This window comes from Hyalella azteca, unplaced genomic scaffold (assembly GCF_000764305.2).
Source record: "Hyalella azteca isolate HAZT.00-mixed unplaced genomic scaffold, Hazt_2.0.2 contig9146, whole genome shotgun sequence".
NCBI lineage: Eukaryota > Metazoa > Arthropoda > Malacostraca > Amphipoda > Hyalellidae > Hyalella > Hyalella azteca.
The window spans coordinates 79,555-102,841 of record NW_025939223.1 but is presented as its reverse complement, the minus strand read 5'-3'; the positions used below and the strand labels follow the sequence as shown (position 1 = coordinate 102,841).

At 39.6% G+C, this 23,287-nt stretch overlaps 2 protein-coding genes across 2 annotated transcripts in view; one reads left to right on the top strand and one right to left on the bottom strand.

The window, feature by feature from the left end:
* The first annotated feature begins 4,537 nt into the window (after positions 1-4,537).
* Positions 4,538-15,384, top strand: LOC108676306 (CWF19-like protein 2). The gene is made up of 15 exons (XM_047881932.1): positions 4,538-4,765; positions 5,369-5,479; positions 5,749-5,850; positions 6,340-6,564; positions 7,016-7,026; positions 7,158-7,208; positions 7,540-7,938; positions 8,775-8,901; positions 10,235-10,604; positions 10,952-11,259; positions 11,498-11,515; positions 12,057-12,269; positions 13,000-13,155; positions 13,384-13,539; positions 14,523-15,384. The coding sequence occupies exons 1-15, from the start codon at positions 4,631-4,633 to the stop codon at positions 14,694-14,696; spliced, it is 2,556 nt and encodes an 851-aa protein (XP_047737888.1). The 5' UTR covers positions 4,538-4,630; the 3' UTR covers positions 14,697-15,384.
* The window catches only part of LOC108676392 (delta(24)-sterol reductase), a 20,673-nt gene continuing 11,458 nt past the window's right edge, over positions 14,073-23,287 (bottom strand). The window contains exons 7-13 of the mRNA XM_018164467.2: positions 22,577-22,748; positions 22,012-22,152; positions 21,342-21,351; positions 17,089-17,276; positions 15,762-15,940; positions 15,225-15,391; positions 14,073-14,679 (exon numbers count right to left, since the gene is read on the bottom strand). Coding sequence (XP_018019956.1) covers positions 15,235-15,391; positions 15,762-15,940; positions 17,089-17,276; positions 21,342-21,351; positions 22,012-22,152; positions 22,577-22,748 — 847 coding nt within the window. The 3' untranslated portion in view covers positions 14,073-14,679; positions 15,225-15,234. The remainder of the gene's footprint in view (positions 14,680-15,224; positions 15,392-15,761; positions 15,941-17,088; positions 17,277-21,341; positions 21,352-22,011; positions 22,153-22,576; positions 22,749-23,287) is intronic.

Genomic DNA, 23,287 nt, shown 5'->3' with positions numbered 1-23,287 from the left:
TGGCTGGCATGGAGTGAGGGACCGAGGCAGACGAGGGGCCGAGGCAGACGAGGGGCCGAGGCAGACGAGGGACCGAGGCAGACGAGGGACCGAGGCAGACGAGGGACCGAGGCAGACGAGGGGCCGAGGCAGACGAGGGACCGAGGCAGACGAGGGACCGAGGCAGACTAGGGGCTTGCACATAATACATAGTCGATGATTTTTATGCTATTTTTCAAGAGTGATGAATAAAAATGCGATGATATTGATGTTGCAATTCGAGATTTGTATATAAAAAAAGAGGCACTTTTAGTCATGCAGTATTATGCGCTACCTTACCTTACATGAACAGCTGTTGGCAGCACTTGTTTCCTTGACATGAACAGCTGTTGGCAGCACTTGTTTGGTTCTCAGCTGCCCAAAGATAAACTCAATTGAGTATTTAGAGATCTTGAGTCACAGCTCGTGTAGTATGTTTTAATTGTTTGATGAGTTACATGTATATAATGATTGACGCAATGGTTCTCTGCTAGTGCTGTGAGCTAGAAAGTGTTCACTATTTTGACAATGGGACCCGTACAAATTTATTAGTGTATAATAACGTTTTCTCGGCGTCTCCGCTGTGTTAATAATTGTTATTAGTCATTAATGTTCATCATATTTATATTCCTGTTTAAAGTGAACTTTGAAACTTGAGTTTAGGCAAAAAAAAATAAAGTAGCCCAAGTGGTAAAATTTGTGGTGTGTAAGTTTTGTTGCAGTTCAATAAATGGCACAATAGTGAGTCAGCACAATGTTTGTCTTAGCACAATGTTACTTCAGTACACTCAGTTCACTAAGTGGTTCAACAGCACCGATGTCTTGGAAGTCTCAGCTCAAGTATATATTTTAGAACTAAATAGCTAAATAATTTGTAATAATGATAATATGCTGATGCAATATATATAAATGAAATTTGATATTGCTGGATAAGTATTTAGCGTAATTTTTATTTATATTTATATTTTTCCTTTTCGTTATAATGCACTCACCCTCACTCCTGCCTCATCATCCCTCACTCCTGCCTCACCATCCCTCCCTCCTGCCTCACCATCCCTCCCTCCTGCCTCACCATCCCTCCCTCCTGCCTCACCATCCCTCTCTTCAATATTTATTGAGTTTGTTTATAAGGTTGTTATTTTATCAGAGTTTATTGTTGTTCAATGATTTTTTGCGAACATGTTAATGTTTCCTTTCTTTCCGGCATCTTTCCGCAACTTTTTTAGAGTAAAAAGAAAATAAAAAATACGTGCGTTTTCTCACGTTGATGTCTGATGACAAGATGATATCTTGCCCGGGAGGATACATAAGAATATTTTCTCCCAATAACGGGATATTTTTAAGAGTATTTTCTCGGAATACGATATTTTTAAGAATGTTTCCCCATAATGCGATGTTTGAAATATATTTCTCGCAATATTTTTTAGCAAATGCACGAAATAAGGCGATTAGAAATCTCTGTATTAGGAATCTTGTATGGAATCGTTGTTTTTATTTTGTGTTTTAATATCGACTTGAGGGCCTAATGCTAATATTAATATTTTATTGCTACGTCATCTTGTTGAACGAATTAATATACCGGCCGTAAGGAGCCAGCTGCGACTTCGAGCTGAAAACGTCATAATTGAATCACCCGATAAATTCATATTCAGTGTCGCTTGTCCAATATTCATCTACTAAGTATCTAACAATCTAATAATATATTATCTAATAATAATAATATTATAATGATATAATACATAAATACGAAATTTACTTTATTCTATAATTGGACAAGCTGACAGCTCTTGAAGCATTTATAAACGTGAAAAATTAGCGTTTTCTGGTATGCATCTTTTCTAAAAATGTCAATTTCATAGACAGCCATGAATGAATTTTAAAATTGCTAAATATTTCTTAACGAAGAAAAATTTGAGGTAGGCGCGACTCTGCATTAGGGTCCGCCCAGGACTCGGGGAGCGCGTAAATCAGCCGCTCATGTCAGCCTCGGCCCAGGGTTGGAACGGCAGTCTCTGGGCAGCCTGCAAGCTCGGCCGACCCTTGTCATACTCTCAGGCGACTATAAAGTCGGATAGGAGATTCTGACTATTTATAAATTTTATAGAAACTGATTTCGTTCGGGTGGCCCATTAGACCCAGAATAACTTTGCGCCGGGTCTAGTGACTATTCGGCCGAAGTCTGGGCGGTTCCCGAATTTTGCTAGGGTTGACATGCACGATCTAGGATTCTATTTGGGCTTTATTTATGCCCAGCAGTTCAATTGTTTTGTTTTTAAGCACTTGATTATTCAACAGCTGATGTTCTTTTTGTATTACCATTGATATTGATTCTACGTCTCGCTGTGATCAATTGTTCTTCATTCACGAAGCGATGTTAATTTTACAACAGGAGAAAAAAAAACGATAATTTATTTATATTTTATCAAAAATATATTCCTTCATCTTGTGTTGATCTGAAGTCCTAATGAACTGGGCCTATACTTTCAAAAAAAGTTAAAAGATCGTAAGTTCGTCAGCCAATCATTGACGGCCTTTCAAGCAAAATCCACCAATCATAGACAAGAAAATAGAGCGTAAGTACTTACGTTCACTTAGCGAGTTTTGAAAGTATGGCCCCTGGCGTGTAGGCGTGTACACTCAGAACAATAAGTTAGACTTGCCAAATAGCGATGCAGATTTTGCACTTATGTGGGTCATCCTGACCCAGTTTGTACCGGCAAAAAGGGTATCAGTGATACGTCCGCACTCTGCTCGTGCTCGTGGTAAAATTTGTCCTTATTGGGACATTATGACTCATTTTTATGAGTGAATATGACTCATTTTTGAATGATTATATTATATATGATGATGATTACTTTATATGATTACATTACTTAAGACATTATGAGTGTTGAACATGACTTGCAGTTCTAAGAACGTAGTTTCAGCTAAGAAATATAGAGCAGCTCTGAGCGAAGGAGTGAAGCAGGTAATGTTTATCATCGTATGTTGAATTGAATGCCAGCGTTTATCGTCGTATGTTGAATTGAATGCCAGCGTTTATCGTCGTATGTTGAATTGAATGCAAGCGTGAACAGGTCTGGGACGCTGCGAGTTGGACGCTTTATCATATGCATTGTAATTCATCAGTCCAATTGTCCAGTGTATACTTTGTGTAGCTCACACACTGACTTGTATTGTTTGTCTGTGTTGCTCACACACTGACTTGTATTGTTTGTCTCTAAAACCGCAGGGAAGCTCACTGTCTCCGCTGTATTGTCTCCTTGATTTTTTTTTAAATATTTCAATTTTTGTGTAATTAAAGACAAAGAGTCGCCGCCAGTCTTATCTCTTATCTTCATAATTTAGGACGAAGAGTCGCCGCTTTACATTTTTATACTAAGGAAAGGAGACAGAACTGGCGTGAGCTTGGGGGAGTGACAACCCCCCGGTGGTCCCTAGTTATTTTGCTCATATATCATTTTTATCATATTGTGCACATTTTGCTCACTCATTTATCATTTTGCAATTGTTTTTCATTTTGCTCATTTCTCATTTTGCGCAAATTTTGCTCACGGAACAAAAGAATCCTGAAAACTTTTTTATCTTCTGCACTTGGGGAAATTGATGAGACTTTGTCCAAATAGCGATGCACTTTTGCCCTTGGGTCATTTTGACCAAGTTTGGCGTAGACGTATGAGTGCTACACGCAGCAAGTGTGTCACCATGAGGACAACGTGACCCGTCTATTTTTTTGAGTGAGTCAAAGCAACTGCAATATTATAACTCAGCTTGCGAGAGGTTGCATTCTCCGTAGATTTTTTTTTTTTTTTTTTTTTGTGGCCTTAAAATATAGAAAATCTGTATGAACATTGCCAGATTCGATGCAATCTCCGTAGATTTTTTTTTGTTTGTGGCCTTAAAATATAGAAAATCTGTAGGAACCTCGCCAGATTCAAACGTGTAACTGGATTTTATGTGCAAGGCGAGCACTGATAATTTTGAGTGTCGAACATTACATAGTTTATTGGCACACGCATACAAAAATAGTTCGAACATTTTGATAAATGAGACCAAATAAGCAATTCATTTGTAAAGCATGCGCTTGAAATTTCAAGTCTACTGCATTTTAGTTTATTGTAAACCAAAAAAAAAAGTCAAGTTTATCATGAACCACACAAAATATTTTATCGTAAACCAGACAAAATATTTTATTGTAAACCAGACAAAATATTTCAGTTAATCGTAAACCAGACAAAATATTTCATCGTAAACCAGACAAAATATTTTACTCTAAACCAGACAAAATAGTTCATCGTAAACCAGACAAAATATTTCACGGTAAACCAGACTAAATATTTAAATTGATCAAAAACCAGACAAAATATGCAAGCGTTTACCGCATATTTTGTCATGTATACAACATATTTTTTTATAAGTTAATCGTAAAGCAGACAAGAAAGGAAACATTAGGAAGATGTCGACGCCTCTCATAGACTTCGAGAGCAGCAGAGTGCGGGACCAGAAGAGTATATAATAATGACCGTAAGGATTGCATTGAAAGGTTCGGAAGCAACACGAAGCGAAGCAAAAAGAAATAGAATCTTGCAAGAAGCGCGGCGAAGACTCGTGGATGCTGCCGGCCGTAGAGAAGTCCTTGCTAAGCCAGAACGAGAAACTTTCCAAGAAGAAGAAGAGCAAAAAGGAGAAGAAATATAAAAAAGCCAAGAAGCAAAAGAAGTACGAGAAGCGTTCATCCAGCTCATCGGTGAGACGTTGGGTATGATGCATTTAACAAACTATTAAATTTTTATGCATTTTCCGTGATCATTTAATTTAGGTGAAGCGAACATGCCAAATGATTTTCGGTTCAGAACGAATGGTTATCATTTTATACTCGTACTTCACTTGATAGAAATTATACGAACCGCTCAATTATATTCAGTAACACTCTTTTTTTAGGGCGTACCTTCAGTAATACTCTTGTTTTTTGAATAGTTATTCAGTAATACTATTGTTTTGCTATATAAATTCAGTAAAAGAATTGTTTTTCTGTAAATATATTCATAAAAAATTTCTATCTTTATTGCTTGTATATTCCATAAAATTTGTTTTAATGAATGTTACTATTTACCAAAAGTTAATTCAGTAAGACTTTTTTATCTTTTGAATATCTATTCAATAGGACTACATTATTTCTATGATGTATGATGCGATAGAGTCTGTTAATGAATTACTAAACGTTAATTCAGTAAGCCTTTTGTCTTTTGAATATCTATTCACTAGGACTATTAATCTATTCAATAGGACTATTATTTCTATGATGTAAGTGATGCGATATATATAGTCTGCATGTTAACTAACCACGCAGGACAGTAGCAGCGAGACCGAGTGGGTCGAGAAGCCCGCCGCCCCCGCCGCCCCCACCACGTCTGCACCACCAACCCTGCAGACGGCGGCGGGGCGGGAGGACTGGATGCAGGTAACGTGTTTATCGCAAATTAATTGTATTTAATTTATATAATTGCCTCGAAAACCATTAAAATAAATTGCATTATACATTCCGTTCTCGAAAAAAACTCAGCCCTGATCGCCCCGAGTGGCCGAATAAATGAACTTAATTTCGAATCACTTCTATATAAACTAAATACTAACCTTCATTTCTCGTTACAATAATCAAAGTAATGGAAATATAAGCTCGTTCACTTATAGTTGTATGAAGTTAAGTTTTTATTCATGTTTATTATTCAGATGCCTTCATTGTTCGGAACGTTCACGAGAGACGAGCTGCGGCAGCGCGAGGGCAGCAGGGCGCTGGCCAGGCAACAGGAGAAGAACAAGCCTCCTGATAAGGTTTATAATATATCAAATTGAAATGTATTTATAATACAATATAACATGTATCTATAATATAATATACTGAAATGTGTTTATATTACAATACAACGTATATGTAATGTATATTTTATTATATAGATAGAAATACAATACAATAATTGTAATATTATACTGTATGCAATATAGACAGCATATTGTATAAAATATAAGGTATAAAAATGTATGGTATTGCAATATGTTAATAAGAAATACTAATATTTTATTATCAGGGTATCGATATTCACGTCACTCGCCAAATACATGAATGAACTAAAACATTCACGCTTATGCCTCTTCGGAAATAAAACTTGTTTCATTGCTGTGAAGCGACAATTTTTATAACCCTTTATTTATTCAAACTTCAAAATCCTTTTCCATATTTTCAAAAAATATCTCCCAAATAAACTCTTGCAAAGAGTATTGAAGTTTTATTTTAATTGCTAAAGCCGATATTGTTTTTTGTAGCCGGGCTCCCACGCCCTGGAGCTGAACCCCTACTTTAGGGAGGGGGGGAGCGGTCTTCCCCAGGACGCCCCCAGCGGTGGGGAGGATGGGACACTGGGGCGCAGGGCCCCAAAGTTGGGATTTGGGGCCTCGGTGGCGTGGCTGAAGAAGGCCTTCCAGCGGGCCACGGAAGAGGCCCGGGAGGCGGGCCTGTCCATCGAGGAGGTCGCGGAGAAACGCTGGGGGGTGAGGCACGCTTCTGTATTGTGATCTGGATCTTCTTATTAATGATTATCTTTATATTGATTAAGACATGTATCAATGTTGACCTGTTTATGAAATTCTGATCTATATATTAATGTAGATATATGAATTTAAGTTAACCTATTTAATAAGGAAGAACTGTTATTAATTAGATCTTTTTAAGAGTATAGACCTGAACCGTGCTTATAGTGAGGAGACCGCCCAGCAAAGTTCAGTTTCAGCCATCAATCATAGTTCATTGAAAATAAAATATAATATTTATAATGTAATACATAATTTATTTCATATAATAAAGTTCACGAGGACAACCTGAATCTGCGGTAAAGAATCAGATTTTGTCAGGTTCGAAAAAATTGAAATTAAACGTAATTATTTGATCTGAACGCTGATCAAACGTTAATGTTTTGACGTGTAAGTTGACGTTACTTGACAGTCTCTGGCGAAGTAACGTCGCTGGTATTGACGTGTTACTTGACGTTACTTGACAGTCTCTGGCGCAGTAACGTCGCCGGTATTGACGTGTAACTTGACGTCACTTGACAGTCTCTGGCGCAGTAACGTCGCCGGTATTGACGTGTTCCTCGTCACATGCAGCGGCCTGCGGAGGCTGATGACTTCGTCGCCAGGTGACCTAGCCTAACTTAACTCAACTTAGCTTAACCTAGCCTCACCTAACCTAACTGAACTCAAGTAGACCCAACCTAGCCTAACTTAACTCAACTTGCCCCCCCAACCTGACCTTACTGAGCCCTATATCACTTAACGCAACCTTACCTAGTTTAACCTAGCCTAAAATTACCTAACTTTACCTCACCTTACCTAACTTAACGGAACCTCACTAACCGAACCTAACCTTATCTCACCTAATCTAGCCAAGTTCACCCAATCACCTAGCTAGCGTAATGTTACCTAACGTAATAGCGTATCCTTACCTAACCCAATCTCTATTAATTCAAGACGTGGCGGCAAAGACAGAAGGCATGCAGACACAAGACGAAGAAGTCGGTCCCCCGATGTTTCCCCCGCCACTCGCCGGTCCCCCGTAACCCGCGGGTCCCCCACTTCCATAAGCCGAAGTCCTGAAAGACGTTACGGCAAGTCCCGACGTGGTGAACGCAGCCCCAGAAGACGACGCTCGTCATCTTCTTCGTCGTCGTCTTCAGAAGACCATAGACGAAGTCGCAGACGTGATCAAAAACTGCAGACATCATCGTCGGATGATGAGAGACGAGAGAGACGAGGGCAAAGTGAGAGACGAGGGCGAGACGAGGCGAGTTTGTCGTCACGTTCAAATGACCGCAGACTTCTGAAGCCTGGCGAGGGTCGGAGCGACGAAGGACGTGACGTGCGCGGCAGGTGCGTTGTGCTTCAATATTTAAAGCGGTTGCCACGTGTCCCTGATGATAACTTTAACAATATAAACTATTACAATTATTTATCATAATTAAAGATTCGCAATCTAAATACTTTATCGAATTTAAATTAATGATTCAGAAAAATTGTTTGACAATTTTTTGGGGAGCCCCCAAAAAATTATTTTTTGGTTGAACAAAGATTAGTGAAGTCGTGAGTCTTATTAGCTTTTCTTTGTTGGTCAAAGGTAAGTTTTTGGGTTTGGATCTATTCGTTAAAGTTTGGGCAAAGATCGAAGCTCTTGCATATGGGTCATCCTGACGCAGTTTGGTCCGGCTTTGGGGCGTATCAGTGCTACGTTTAATTGTTCTCCGCTAGTGTCTGTGGATAAGAAAGCTTGTCATCCCTTAGACAATATACCCCGTTCATTTTTGTGACTGTACAATACCATACTCTGACTATGCGTTTCTCAAAAATGTTTCTTAGCTTTTAAAAACATTTATACTTTTTTGTCCTAATTTGATACTTTTTTCTCCAAATTTCCTACTTTTTTGTCAAAATTTTTAATTTTTTTCGTCCTAAATTTATACTTTTTTGTAAAAATTTGTTACTCATTTCATCTGAATTTTATAATTTTGTCAAAATTTTATATTTTTTTGTCGAAATTTTTTACTTTTGTGTTAAAATTTTTTACTTTTTTCTCCAAATTTTTTACCTTTTCTTCAAATTTTTTACTTTTTCTCCAAATTTTTTACTTTTTTCTCCAATTTTTTTATATGAATCTTTATCTCCTTCTGAAACAAATGATCTTTTTCCTGCCACCTTGCGTGTGTGAGCAGCGACCGCGCGGTGTGGGAACCTGCGCGCCTGCTGCCCAGCAGCGCTGCCCCCCCCGGCGGCGGCTGGAGGAAGAGACCCCGCCACCCCGACACCTGTGGTGGTGGTGGGCAACCACACATACTGCAGGTCTGTGTGGCATGTATAATGCACATATACAGTTGTGATGCATGTATCAGTGTTGTGTGTGATGTCGGCATCTTTGATTCGTCTACAGGATCATCAATATTTAGCGTTACATTGTTTTTTCAAAATCAATACACTCGCAAAACAGTCAAATGTGTCGTATGGAACCATGTCGACTTTTCTCCGGAAGGACCTAAAGTTGTCCCCATTCAAGCATGTCAAAAAACACCAACTGTCTGCTCAAGTTGTTGACAAACGCCTCCAAAGATCCAAGATTCTTCTTTCCCGCATTCATGATGGCACGCTGCCAAACCTCGTTTTCAGTGATGAGAAGATATTCAATGTTGAACACCACTTCAACTCCCAAAATGATCGAATTTGGTCAAAGAATGGGACGAAGGATCCCGTGTGGTGACTAGGAAGCAATGCCCGACCTCAGTGATGGTCTGGGCAGCCGTAACAGTCTTCAAGGAGTCCCCTCTTTTTCGTTGACAAAGGGGTGAAATTGAATCAGAAGAACTATCGAGATGCCATCCTTGTTGGTGCATTGTTGCCCTGGGCGCGAAAGCACTTCAAAAAACGTCCCTGGTCGTTCCAGCAGGACTCTGCACCATCCCATTGGGCCAAATCGACTCAGGAGTGGCTGTCCGAGAATGTTCCCCACTTCATTACCAAAGATGAATGGCCCCCATCGTCACCCAATCTGAATCCTCTGAATTTTGGGATCTGGTCATACCTTGAGAGCAAAGTCTCGACCGTTCACCATAGCAGTTTGGACGCCCTAAAGGTCAAACTGCTGAAGGAGTAGGCCAAAATCCCGCAGAGTCATTCGTGTCGTGTATAAGGCTTTCTCTAAGCGTCTACAACTCGTTATTGATGCAGATGGTGGACATATTGAATGAAATTTTGGGAATTGTATCTCTGAACCTCTGCCTACATAAATACATTTTCAAACATTCACAATTATGTTTCATTTCATAGTTCTAACCACTCAAAGTTGTAACGCTAAATATTGATGACCCTGTAGTTATTTAAAGTCAGCCTGCGTTACTTGTTACGTCATTATGATATGCTGATTATTAATTTGATTCTCTAGGATTCCATAACCACCGCAACGCTCGTTATCAATATGAAACATTCAAGTTCAAAATCAAAATATGGCACGTGAGCTCAATTATTTGTTACTTGTACTTGCGATGCATACAGAGAAGAGGGAAGTTACTTACTCATGCGACTTGTCTTTATTTGAGCAAAATTTTCTCACTCTTGAGTTATTATTTCATGCAAGGAGAAATGTTTTCATGATGTTTAATTTCCCTATATTTACATTGAGCAGTCAGAAGAGCCACGTTCTGATGAAAAATCTCACGCCCGAGACACCGCCTCGCCAGCACCAGTTAAGGACAGTAGTCATAGTGTTCCCGATCCCGCTCCCAATCCTGCCGATCCCGATCCCGCTAATCCAAACCCCGACCACGACCCCAAACCCAAGAGGGTCTACACCGATCACGAGCTCAACCAGATCGGGGCTAAGATCGTGAAGGCTGAACTGTTGGGCAACCTCGCGCTGGCTGAGAAGCTCAAGAAGAAGTTGGAGAGAGCGAAGCAAGAGACGCTGGAGGCGTTAGCGGCGGGTGGTGGCGGTGGCGGTACGAGCGGCGGCACCACGCTGGAGACGGTGTTGCTCACCACCACCAACGCCAGAGGTGAAGGGATGTTCGAATAGATTTTTTCTTATACCAGAAATGTATGGAATAATAATTTAAATTGATTGCTTGAGAAGTTTTTCATCTTGAGTGTACGAAATATTAAATTAAAAAGGTACAGCGCACGTGAGAATTCATCAATCTATATTCATCTACAGTGAGAATTCATCTATAAGACCGCCCAACGACGAAATAAGAACATATCTTTCAATGGGTAAATGTTCATGCATGTTGATTACATATTGTGCTCTGAATTATTTTGCTGATAAATTTGCATGAATACAAAATAAACTTCTCAGTTTCCAGTGTCTATTGATTTCATGTAATAAATTATCCTACCTACCTAGGATTCACGCGACCAGTCTCCTCCGTGGAGCAAGATTCGTCGCCTGGCAAGACCAAGTCCCGCAAGAAGACCAAAGTCTCGGGGACGGGAGTGGACGGCAGCCGTGACAAATACTTCCCTGACGACCACAAGTTTAGCCTGCAGCAGATGTTTGAGAAGGAGAAGCAGGGAACCACGGAGGACTCGGACGCCATGTTCGTCCGAGCCGCCGGCAGGGCGCAGAAGGCTTCGCTTGACGACGACTACACGCTTGATGATTCCTTCGTCGACACGTCGGCNTGCGGGAGGACAGGGCCGGGCAGGATTCCCGTGACAGGATGAGAGCCATCATGGTGCGAATGGCTTTAGTGGCATGCATTTTATAAAAAATTGCTTTTCTTCATTGCTGTAACTTTGCTTTTAAACGGTATATATCAGGATTCCCGTGACAGTATGAGAGCCATCATGGTGCGAATACTTTGGTTTAATGGCATCGATTTTATAAAACATTGCCTTGGTTCAGTGCTAAAACCTTGCTTATAAACGATATTATGGTTGAATAGTTTAGAGGATGAGAGCGATTATGGTGAGAATATTTTGGTTAAGAGGTATGGATTTTATAAAAAATTGCTTTTCTTCATTGCTAGAACTTTGCTTTTAAACGGTATATGTTGATCAAAATATTACGGTTGAACAGTAAAGAGAATGAGAGCCATCATGGTGCGAATATTTTGGTTTAATGGCATGCATTTTATAAAACATTGCCTTGGTTCATTGCTAAAACTTTGCTTATGAATGTTATATGTGCGGCAAAATATTATGGTTGAATAGTAGGTTCATTGCTCAAACCTCGTAAACTACTCAACTGTTGAAATTTATTGAATAATTAAAACGAAATTTAGTCTAGAAAAAAATATTTCAAAAAAGTTATCCCGAATGGCTCTCTTTCACTTAAGAAGAATTGAGACTACAATTCACTTCTTCTCATTAGTTTCGTCCAGACTATCTTAAAATTATGGAATATTATAATTATTCTAAATTGTATCGTCCAGACTATTTTCGAATTATGGAATATTATAATTGTTATAAATTGTATCATTATAATATTGTGGTAAATTGACGTTCAGGAGCACCAGCGACGCGAGAAAGCCCTGGCGTCGTGCAGCCTTTGCTGCGACGGCGCCAACATGAAGAAACATTTGCTGGTGTCGCTGGGCAGTAAAAGCTACGTGAGCCTCCCCGCCCACGAGAGCCTCGTGGACGGCCACTGCTTGATCGTCCCACGTGATCACGTCTCCACGTCCACCCTCCTCGACGAGGACGTGTGGCTTGAGATGATGGTTAGACTTCGTCTCAGTGTGTCAAATGGGGCTTTATTCTTCAGGAGTAGAAGGTTGTATCAGAACCTTAACCCTCTACCGACGTATGTCACTCTCCGGGAACATAACTTTAAAGTTAACCCTCTACCGCCGTATGTCCCTCTCCGGGAACATAACTTTAAAGTTAACACTCTACCGACGTATGTCATTCTCCGGGAACATAATTTTTAACTTGAATTATACGTAAACTATTGAGTGTAGCAACCTGAGGACGTTTGTACGCAACAGAGATCATTTTAAAGTTGTCGTACTTGGCGGCAACCATCAGTGCAAGTCATTTTGCGCTCACTAGAACGTATCCTTTTTGGGAAGTAGGCGCGTGACAATATTGCTCCGGTTACTCGTGTCAGACGGTAGAGGGTTGAGTTGATCGTAACTACTCAGAACATTTCTATTGGTCTGCAATATCGTCAAATTTTCGGGAATTTTCATCCAAAATAACTTTCATTTCACTTTACTCACATCTGCCTAAGGCTACGGTCAAATTATTAAAGATTCAAAGCGGTAAACAATATTAAATTTCACTTCAAAGTCGAAAAGAATATTTAATTTCACTTTAAAGTCGAAAACAATTTTTAATTTCACTTCAAAGTCGAAAACAATTTTTAATTTCACTTCAAAGTCGAAAACAATATTAAATTTCGCCTCAAAATTGAAACAATAATATATTTCGCTGTATTTATTCGAGCAGGAGTACCGCAAGTCGCTGGTGCGCTACTTCAGCAGCGTGCAGCAGGACGTCGTGTTCCTCGAGTGCTGCATGAGGCTGCGGGCACAGCCCCACACGGCGGTACACTGCATACCTCTGCCCCGAGACCTGGGGGACCTCGCGCCTATTTATTTCAAGGCAAGTCTCTCTTTAATATCTCAATTGCCTTTAATTTCTCAATTCTTCAGTTTATGAACTTTTCTCTCGGAAATGTCTCTCCCATTTATTGTATGTCTTATCTTCAGTTAATATGGAAGAAAAACAATTTGTCTCAATCGCCGGATACTGTAACGTTTTTTTTTTTTTTTGCGTAGGTACATAATNAAATTGAAACAATAATATATTTCGCTGTATTTATTCGAGCAGGAGTACCGCAAGTCGCTGGTGCGCTACTTCAGCAGCGTGCAGCAGGACGTCGTGTTCCTCGAGTGCTGCATGAGGCTGCGGGCACAGCCCCACACGGCGGTACACTGCATACCCCTGCCCCGAGACCTGGGGGACCTCGCGCCTATTTATTTCAAGGCAAGTCTCTCTTTAATATCTCAATTGCCTTTAATTTCTCAATTCTTCAGTTTATGAACTTTTCTCTCGGAAATGTCTCTCCCATTTATTGTATGTCTTATCTTCAGTTAATATGGAAGAAAAACAATTTGTCTCAATCGCCGGATACTGTAACGTTTTTTTTTTTTTTTGCGTAGGTACATAATTGTACGACTTAAATGGCTGTCGTGTGATAAAAGTAATGCATTATATAATGCATATTATATTATATAATGATGTCATTCTATGACATCATTATATAATTTCCGGCACAATTGCTGATTATATTGATCAAAAAAAATAATGTAACCAAATTCCAATTAGAAGCTTAGAGTTGTGAGAGACTTGCGCATCACTGCTGTGTCGTGTGATGCATGTTAGCCTATGTCTCATCATCTGATGGATGTTGAGTTACATNACGGTCTCGTTTTACGCGTCGAAATCACAATGCAAACTATTGGAAGTATGGAAACATGGAAGTTAGATAACAGCGAAGTTTTCAAATAAACGACTAATAACTTGCAATCTTGTATTTAGGGCATACGTCAGAAATAAATTTGGAAGAGCAAATTGTAATCAAACAACAAGTATGGCAGGAATATATGTATATGACAAAAACTATAATCCATTGTAATTCATTAGCAGGTACACGTAACTAAACAGAATGCCGTCATATCTAAAAACACGGAACTGTACAAATTGAATTAGTTCACTATAAGCAGAATGGATAACTTTATTCGTCACTGCAATGTCTTGTTATTCCTTATAATTGAAACGTTAAGTATTTATGACTTGGGACGCTTTAATAAATCTTGTGTGCATTCATAAAATTGTATTAGATGAAGCGTTATATATTCTTGATTTTAACTGGTTCCCTCATAGTGCATCTTGTATATCACTCATTCATGGATTTCATTCGATGTATGCAGTCAGTGGTGATTTTAATTAATTTCCTCATAATGCAGCTGGTACATATTCATTCCTTCATTGTATGTATGCAGTCAGTGGTGGGCGGTATGCTGGACGTGGAGGCGCGTCTGTGGAGGAAGCCAAAGCTCGAGACGTTCGACCAGCAGCGTCGTAAAGTGATCGCCTTCGCCAAACATTACGAACAATACGATCCTGTTCAAGATAAATGATTAAGTGGAGATTATTAAGTATAATATTATGTAATATTTTGTATATTATTCGTCTAATGTTCTGGAGAGTAAAAGAGGATAGCGTATAATTGGCTGAGGGGGAATTACATGTTGTACATTGGCCAAGATCATTGTACTGCAAGTCGCTGTTGATCAAATAGGATTGAAATGAAGAATTTGTTGAAATTTGACTTTGAATTCAAAACCCGAAGAAAGTCTCTTTCCTATGTTTTTATGATGTTTTTCTCTATATATTAATTATCATTGAGTCATTATATTTGATCTTCATACTCTAGCTCCTTCGGACTACCTAGTTAAGTTACATAAAAAATATATATCTATCAACCTAGGTAAAGCTTTCCTCCAATCATTGGGAACTTGTACCACGACGATTGAAAAATGGTTCTCTTACAATTAGATGTAACTTTTGAAAAATTTGTTCTCTAACGATTGGATGTAACTTGTGACAATTTGTTCTCTAACGATTGGATAATTGTTCTTTCATGAAAGTTCCGGCCTATTGCTCACCAGCGTAGGCCTAAATCCTGGCCTTGCGACATATCTTGTCATAAACTTGAGGGAAAGCCGTGGTCGTGTCACGATATTTCTCACGGAGTTTGTCGTACAAACTGTGGTCGAACATCGCACGGAACTCTTCCCTCGTCATGTACGAGTCCGCGTACAGCATCTGAAATCTTTACACAAAATTACTTCACGATAAAAAACTTTACGTGTGAACGAGGATAGAATTTATTGGCATCAACTTGTTTAGTCTCATCGGTTATATCGTGACAACCAAACTGAAACCGTCCAGAAAGCAAGATAGATTTTGATCTCGCTCCGTTTATCTTGAAATAATCTTTCAGCACATCACCAGACAAGAAAAATTCTGCTCAAAAGACATATAAATAGCAACAAATGTAAAAATGGTAACAGGGCTTAAGTCAATTAATTTAAAAACCGTCAATTATGTAAATGTTACCTATAAATTCGTCAAAGATTCAGTTTAATTAAGAGGTCAAGAGTCGTATAAGTATGGGGAGAAATCTATAAGAAAACACTTACCCTTTTTTATCTCGTACAAATTGTTCGACTCGTCGGGTGGTATCGACAGGGTGGAAGTTCTGGACACGAGGCACGCCGTACGTGCCGATGTCGACGTAGAGAGCGTCCTTGCCTCCTGCAGGCTGCAGCATGCCAGGGCGTGCCGGTAGCAGGAATGGGCACAGCCAGATCGGGTATATCTGCAGGTATAAACATGCGTTAATCCTCTACTGCCGTATGTTGTAGTGAACGTCTCGAAAATATATTATTTCATTTTGTCACTATGGGATCACCAGTTGTGGGATCTCGCTATTTTAGCCTCAAAGTTCATGAACACGTTCTAAAAGGATACCCACAAACTTTGAGATATCAGGAGGGTGTTTCAAAGAAGAAGAGATGCTTTCAATTCTTTCTTAAATCTTGGCATTTGGTCTGAGCTACTCTTTTAGTGGCCTCCCTCAAATGTCAAGATTTAAGAAAGAAAATTGAAAGCATCTCTTTCAATTTTCACAATGTCATTCTCCGGGAACATAACTGTCAACTAAAATTATACGTTAACTGTTGAGTGTAGCAACCTGAGGACGTTTGTACGCAACAGAGAACATTTTAAAGTTGTTGTACGTGGTGGCATCCATCAGTGCAAGTCATTTTGCGCTCACTAGAACCTATCCTTTTTGGGAAGTAGGCGCGTGACAATATTGCTCCGGTTACTCGTGTCAGGCGGTAGAGGGTTAAACATGCCCAGCGAAATCGGAAAAATTGGAAGAAAACGAAAAAACTGTGGAAGCACAAACATGCTGGCAACAAGAAAGTAGAATCTCAGCCAGCTTTGCCACAGCTACAACAACGACCGTTGTCGCGCTGCTTGGGTGCAACTGTACCTATTTTAGGTGCGATTGTTAACGTTGCAAATTTATGCGGTTTGTCTAGAGTTAAATGATAACTGAGACCATACAATTTCACCAATTATTGCCTACCAATTTAAATAATCACGGATTTCAAATGATTTCCACCGAAGGGAATAACTTGAACCTCTGTCAAATCAACACAAAAAGTTGTGAAGAAATCTGATCTGATTTTTATGGTGCATAGACGAGTAGACGAGAAAAAAGTATTTACTACCGTTCGTTCGCCCCAAGGCTATAAACTAGATCGTGAGGTCTCGGCATGGCATTGCATTAACCTGAAAAACAACGCAACATAATTCCTCCGAACTTGCAACTCTCCGTGAAAACAATCCTAGCTCGATCAGGGACGCAAGACAACAAAACTTCTTATCAAGACAAAAGTTCTTGGTGTAATATTGCATAAATTTTAACGTGCTAAATTGCAACAGAATTTTTCGTACCTGCACTTCTTTATGAAAACAATCAAGCGCCTCCCCCAACGTGTTCAGGGGCACTAGCATGTCTTGGATGAAGTGGTTCTGCTCGTAGAGCTCCTTCACCGCCTCGCCCTGCGTCAGCTTCAGCAGCGACACCTTGGGCGGCACCAGCCACCCCAACACGTAGCGGAACACAGCGTTGTTTTCGTAAGTTCATCAGCCAATCATTGACGGCCTTTTAAGCAAAATACACCAATCGTAAACAAGAAAATAGTGCGTAAGTACTTACGTTCACTTAGCGAGGTTTGAAAGTATGGCCCCTGAACATTTCTATTGTTCTGTAATATCGCCAGATTATCGGGAATTTTTATCCGAAATAACTTTTTATTTCACTTTACTTACATCTTCCTAATGCTACGGTCAAATTATTAAAGATTCAAGGCGGAAAACAATATTAAATTCACTTCAAAATCGAAAACAATATCAAATTTCACTTCCAAGTCCAAAAAACAATATTTAATATCACTTCCAAGTCCAAAACAATATTAAATTTCACGTCAAAGTCAAACAAACAATATCAAATTTCCCTTCAAAGTTGACACAATATTTAATTTCACTTCAAAGTCGAAAAAACAATATTTAATATCACTTCCAATTCCAAAACAATATTAAATTTCACTTCAAAGTCAAAAAACAATATTAAATTTCACTTTAAAATCGAAAACAATATTAAATTTCACTTCAAAGTCGGAAACAATAATAAATTTCACTTCAAAGTCCAAAATAATATTAAATTTCACTTCAAAGTCGAAAACAATATTTAATTTCCCTTTAAAGTCGAAAACAATATTTAATTTCCCTTTAAAGTCGAAAACAATATCAAATTTCACTTCAAAGTCGAAAACAATATTAAATTTCACTTCAAAGTCGAAAACAATATTAAATTTCACTTTAAAGTCGAAAACAATATCAAATTTCACTTCAAAGTTGAAAAGAAAACAATATTAAATTTCACTTCAAAGTCGAAAACAATATTAAATTTCACTTCAAAGTGGAAAACACTATCAAAATTTACTTCCAAGTCGAAAACAATATCAAATTTCACTTCATAATCGAGAACAATATTAAATTTCACTTCAAAATGGAAAGAATATTTAATTTCGCTGTATTTATTCGAGCAGGAGTACCGCAATAGTATATGGTGGCCTGACACACTATCACAGAGGACATTTCGTCAATATAGCAATTCATCATTGACGCGTTGCATCACCATAACATTCCATCATTGACGTGTTTCATCACTATAAAATTTCATCATTACAAACTGCATATCTAGAAGTCCATGTAGATGAACCCTATAATGTGATGAGCCAGGGAGTCGCAATATGTATGGGCTCAGCAATACATATTATATATATTGCTTATTATATTTAGTGCTTATTTATATATGCAGTATGCAAATGTTTGCTTCTGCCAGCGCTGGGCTACAAAGTTTCTACGGATGTGAGCGGCAGAGAACAGCGCGCATTGACGGTCTCGTTTGACGCGTCGAAATCACAATGCAAACTATTGGAAGTATGGAAACATGGAAGTTAGATAACAGCGAAGTTTTCAAATAAACGACTAATAACTTGCAATCTTGTATTTAGGGCATACGTCAGAAATAAATTTGGAAGAGCAAATTGTAATCAAACAACAAGTATGGCAGGAATATATGTATATGACAAAAACTATAATCCATTGTAATTCATTAGCAGGTACACGTAACTAAACAGAATGCCGTCATATCTAAAAACACGGAACTGTACAAATTGAATTAGTTCACTATAAGCAGAATGGATAACTTTATTCGTCACTGCAATGTCTTGTTATTCCTTATAATTGAAACGTTAAGTATTTATGACTTGNATTTGTGTTTTTTGCTCAAAGCTTATTGTTTGTAGACGGAATTTGTTGGTTTATTATAGGTTTATTTTATATTGTAGGGAGTAAAGATGTTATTTTGACTGTGTTTTGTGACTATGCGTACCCGCAACCTTTGTCTTATTCAACTCGCAGGGAGCTGTCTCTTATACACATCTAGATGTGTATAAGAGACAGGGGTATATCTGTAGGTATAAACAGAGCTGGGCAGCGCTACTTTGAAATGTAGCGGCCGCTACCGCTACATGCTCTAAATGTAGCGGGCGCTACCGCTACTGAAAATATAGCGGCCGCTACATGTAGCGCGCTACTGCCCACCTCTGGGTATAAACATGCGTTAACCCTCTACCGCCGTATGTCACTCTCCGCGAACATAACTTTCAAGTTAAACTATACGTAAACTATTGAGTAGGGCGACCTGAGGACGTTTGAACGCAACAGAGAAAATTTTAAGATTGTACGTGGCGGCAGCCATCAGTGCAAGTCATTTTGCGCTCACCAGAACGTATCCTTTTTGGGAAGTAGGCGCGTGGCAATATTGCTCCGGTTACTCATAATAATAATAATAATATAATAATAGCGGTTTCAGCGTTTATTAGGCCGTAGGCCTGTCGCCGATTCTTAACATCGCAGAACATTCACAGCATTTTGCGGTCTCGAACTCGCAACTCACTGCTACAATTCTGCTGTGCTTAACCGCCCGGCCTCCTTGCCGATTCTGACCAGAAACTGGCGCACAGAGCTGGGATCGAACCCGCGCCTCTCTGCGCCAATCTTGGTACTCTGAACTGTAACCACTGGGCCACCCTGCCTCATGTCAGGTGGTAGATGGTTAAACATGCCCAGCGAAATCAGAAACGTTGGCAGAAAATGAAAAAAGACAGTGGAAACACAAACATGCAGTGAAAAAGAAAGTAGAACAGCATTTAACTTTGCCACAGCAACAACAACAGCCCCTTGCAACAACAACGGCCTCTGACTGCATGGGTGCAACTGTACCTATTTTAGGTGCGATTGTTAACATTGCGAAATTATTGTGCGGTCTGACAAGAGTTAAATGATAACGGAGACCACACGATTTCTCCAATTATTGTCTAACCATTCAAATAATTGCGGACTTCAAACGATTTCCATCAAAGGGAATAACTGAAACTTCAGTCACGTCGACACAAAAAGTTGTGAATGAATCTGATATGATTTTTATGGTGTACTGAAAAGCAAAAAATTAATTCAATCTATCTATTTTCTATTTTCGATCTATTTCATAGCCTTTCGCCACAAGGCTATGAAATAGATCGTAAGGCCTCGGCAAGGTATTGCATTAACGTGAAAAGACAACGCAACAGAATCCTTCTAACTTGCACTTCTCCCTGAAAACAATCGAACGCACTGCCCAGCTCGATCAGGGAAGCAAGATTACAAAGGTACTTAATTTGATTTTTATTTATTTATTCACACAGGAGCACACGTTTTAATGAAATACGAAAAAGACGTGAAATAAAATAGCAAAGCTTCCAGGTGAATGCTTATATACGCTAAAAAGCTTCGCAGGCAACACAATATGTAGGTACAAAACTCAATTCTAATGATAACAAGACAAAGAGAGCAAACAAGTAACAAATTTTTAAATAATCAAAAATAAGAACAAGAATAATCCTGATAAGGGGTTGTTTTTATCAAGACAGAAGTTCTTGGTGTATAGTCACATAAATTTTAATGTACTAAATTGCAGATGAATTTTTCGTACCTGCACTTCCTTGTGAAAACAATCAAGCGCCTCCCCCAACGTGTTCAGGGGCACTAGCATGTCTTGGATGAAGTGGTTCTGCTCGTAGAGCTCCTTCACCGCCTCGCCCTGCGTCAGCTTCAGCAGCGACACCTTGGGCGGCACCAGCCACCCCAACACGTAGCGGAACACAGCGTTGTAACAACTTGATAGTTACGGTCTAATCTATATTTTGATAAAATGCATCATCATTTTGCTGCATGATCTCCTGGAAGAAACTATGTGATAGTTACGGTCGAATATATATCATGATTAATGCATCATCATGTTGCTGCATGATGTCCTGGAAGAATACGTGATAGTTACGGTCTAATATATGTTTTGATTAATGTTCTATCATGTTGCTGCATGATGTCCTGGAAGAAACAACTTCATAGTTACGGTCGAATATATATTTTGATATAATGCATTATCATGTTGCTGCGTGATGTGAAGAAACAACTTGATAGTTACGGTCTAATCTATATTTTGTTTAATGCATTATCATGTAGCTGCATGATGTCATGGAAAAAACTATGTGATAGTTACGGTCTAATATATGTTTGGGTTAATGCATCATCATTTTGCTGCATGATATCCTGGAAGAAACAACTTGATAGTTACGGTCGAATATATATTTTGATATAATGCATTATCATGTTGCTGCATGATGTTCTGGAAGAAATTACGTGATAGTTACGGTCTAATATTCTCATGTTGCTTCTAGTGAAGAGCTAGCGTTCCTCCGTTAACTAACATATATATTATGAATGTAATCAATTAGGAGAGTTAATGAAGTTTAATACTCGGATCAGAACACAATTAACCTTCAGCCATTTCTACTACTACACTACAGGTGTACGTAGTTTCCAAGCAGTAAAGAGAAAAAATCTTAACTTTCCTCTACAAAATTCCAAATCACTTATTTAATGAACTAACTAATTAACATAGTCTGCAGTCGCTCACTAGTATACTGGTCCAGTGGTTACTTAGACCGGTTTACTGGTGAGCGAATGTTTGACTTTATTCTCTTCAGAGCACCAAGATTGCCGCGGTGAATTGTGGCTGCGAGACCGCAACGAACTGTGAAAATTCCGCAATGTTCGCAATCTGCGCCAGGTCTAATGGTCTAATCCCCGTTATTTGTTATTTATTTCTGTACCTGCAGCTCACCAGATCTAATGGCCTAATCCCTAATATTTATTTATTATTTAATCTCTGTTATATTTATATCTGCTATTTGTTATTTATTTGTGTACCTGGAGCTCCCAGAAGATGGAGCGCGTGTGACGATGGTAGTAATCCCTCAGAGGGATAAACTCGTACGCTGGTCCTGATACCAGGAAGCTCTGGACGTGCTTGAAGAACCATGGCTTGTACCATCGTCCTATGCTGTTCACCTGCACAACAAACAAGATGATTTACAGGATTAAACACATACAGGCTCATTAGAGCGTTTTTTTAGCGCATTTTCTCGTTTATGTGAAAAATGCATTATTGTGCTCGCCATGTCCGTCTGTCCGTCTGTCTGTCTGTCCGTGACTTCATGTTTTCGTCGACGAGAAAATGCGCTCTCTGTCACTCACTGCAGTGAGTACTGAGTTATATTTTTTGAGATTCAGTGCAATGAATCAATTGTTGGGCATCTTGAAGACCGTGACAACCACTCGAGAATTAAAATGTTGAAGACCATTACCGCCACGCGAGAAGTAAAAGGTAGTCTGTAATACAAGACGTATCACTACTACCTTCACTACCTTGCCAGGCTCTGCAGAGTCTGTCATGTTGCAGACCATGACCACGGCCTGTACAGCACTTCACTACCTTGCCAGGCTCTGCAGAGTCTGTCATGTTGCAGACCATGACCACGGCAGTGTCCCTCGAGAAGCACAAGGCCTCCACGAACTGGTTGCCGTCCTCCTGCCTCGTGGCGGCGCTGAAGCGCTGCAGCAGCAGCTGCCTGCTGTGGCACGGCGCGTAGTCCACGCGCACGAACCTGCACGCAACATTGTCGGGCGCGTCAGTCTTGATGAATAATAAATACAATGTCTTGTATAATATAATAATAATTATATAATAATTATTATTATCTGAATAATAACAATGTCTTGATGAATAATAAATATTCGGCAGCAAGGACACGGGTGACATCAAGGAGGACACGGGTGATATCAAGGAGGACACGGGAGACATCAAGGAGGACACGGGAGACATCAAGGCGGACACGGGAGACATCAAGGACACGGGGGACATCAAGGAGGACACGGGAGACATCAAGGAGGACACGAGAGACATCAAGGACACGGGAGACATCAAGGACACGGGAGACATCAAGGACACGGGAGACATCAAGGACACGGGAGACATCAATGACACGGGAGACATCAAGGACACGGGAGACATCAAGGACACGGGAGACATCAAGGACACGGGAGACATCAAGGACACGGGAGACATGAGTGACATCAAGGAGGACACGGGAGACATCAAGGAGGACACGGGAGACATCAAGGAGGACACGGGAGACATCAAGGA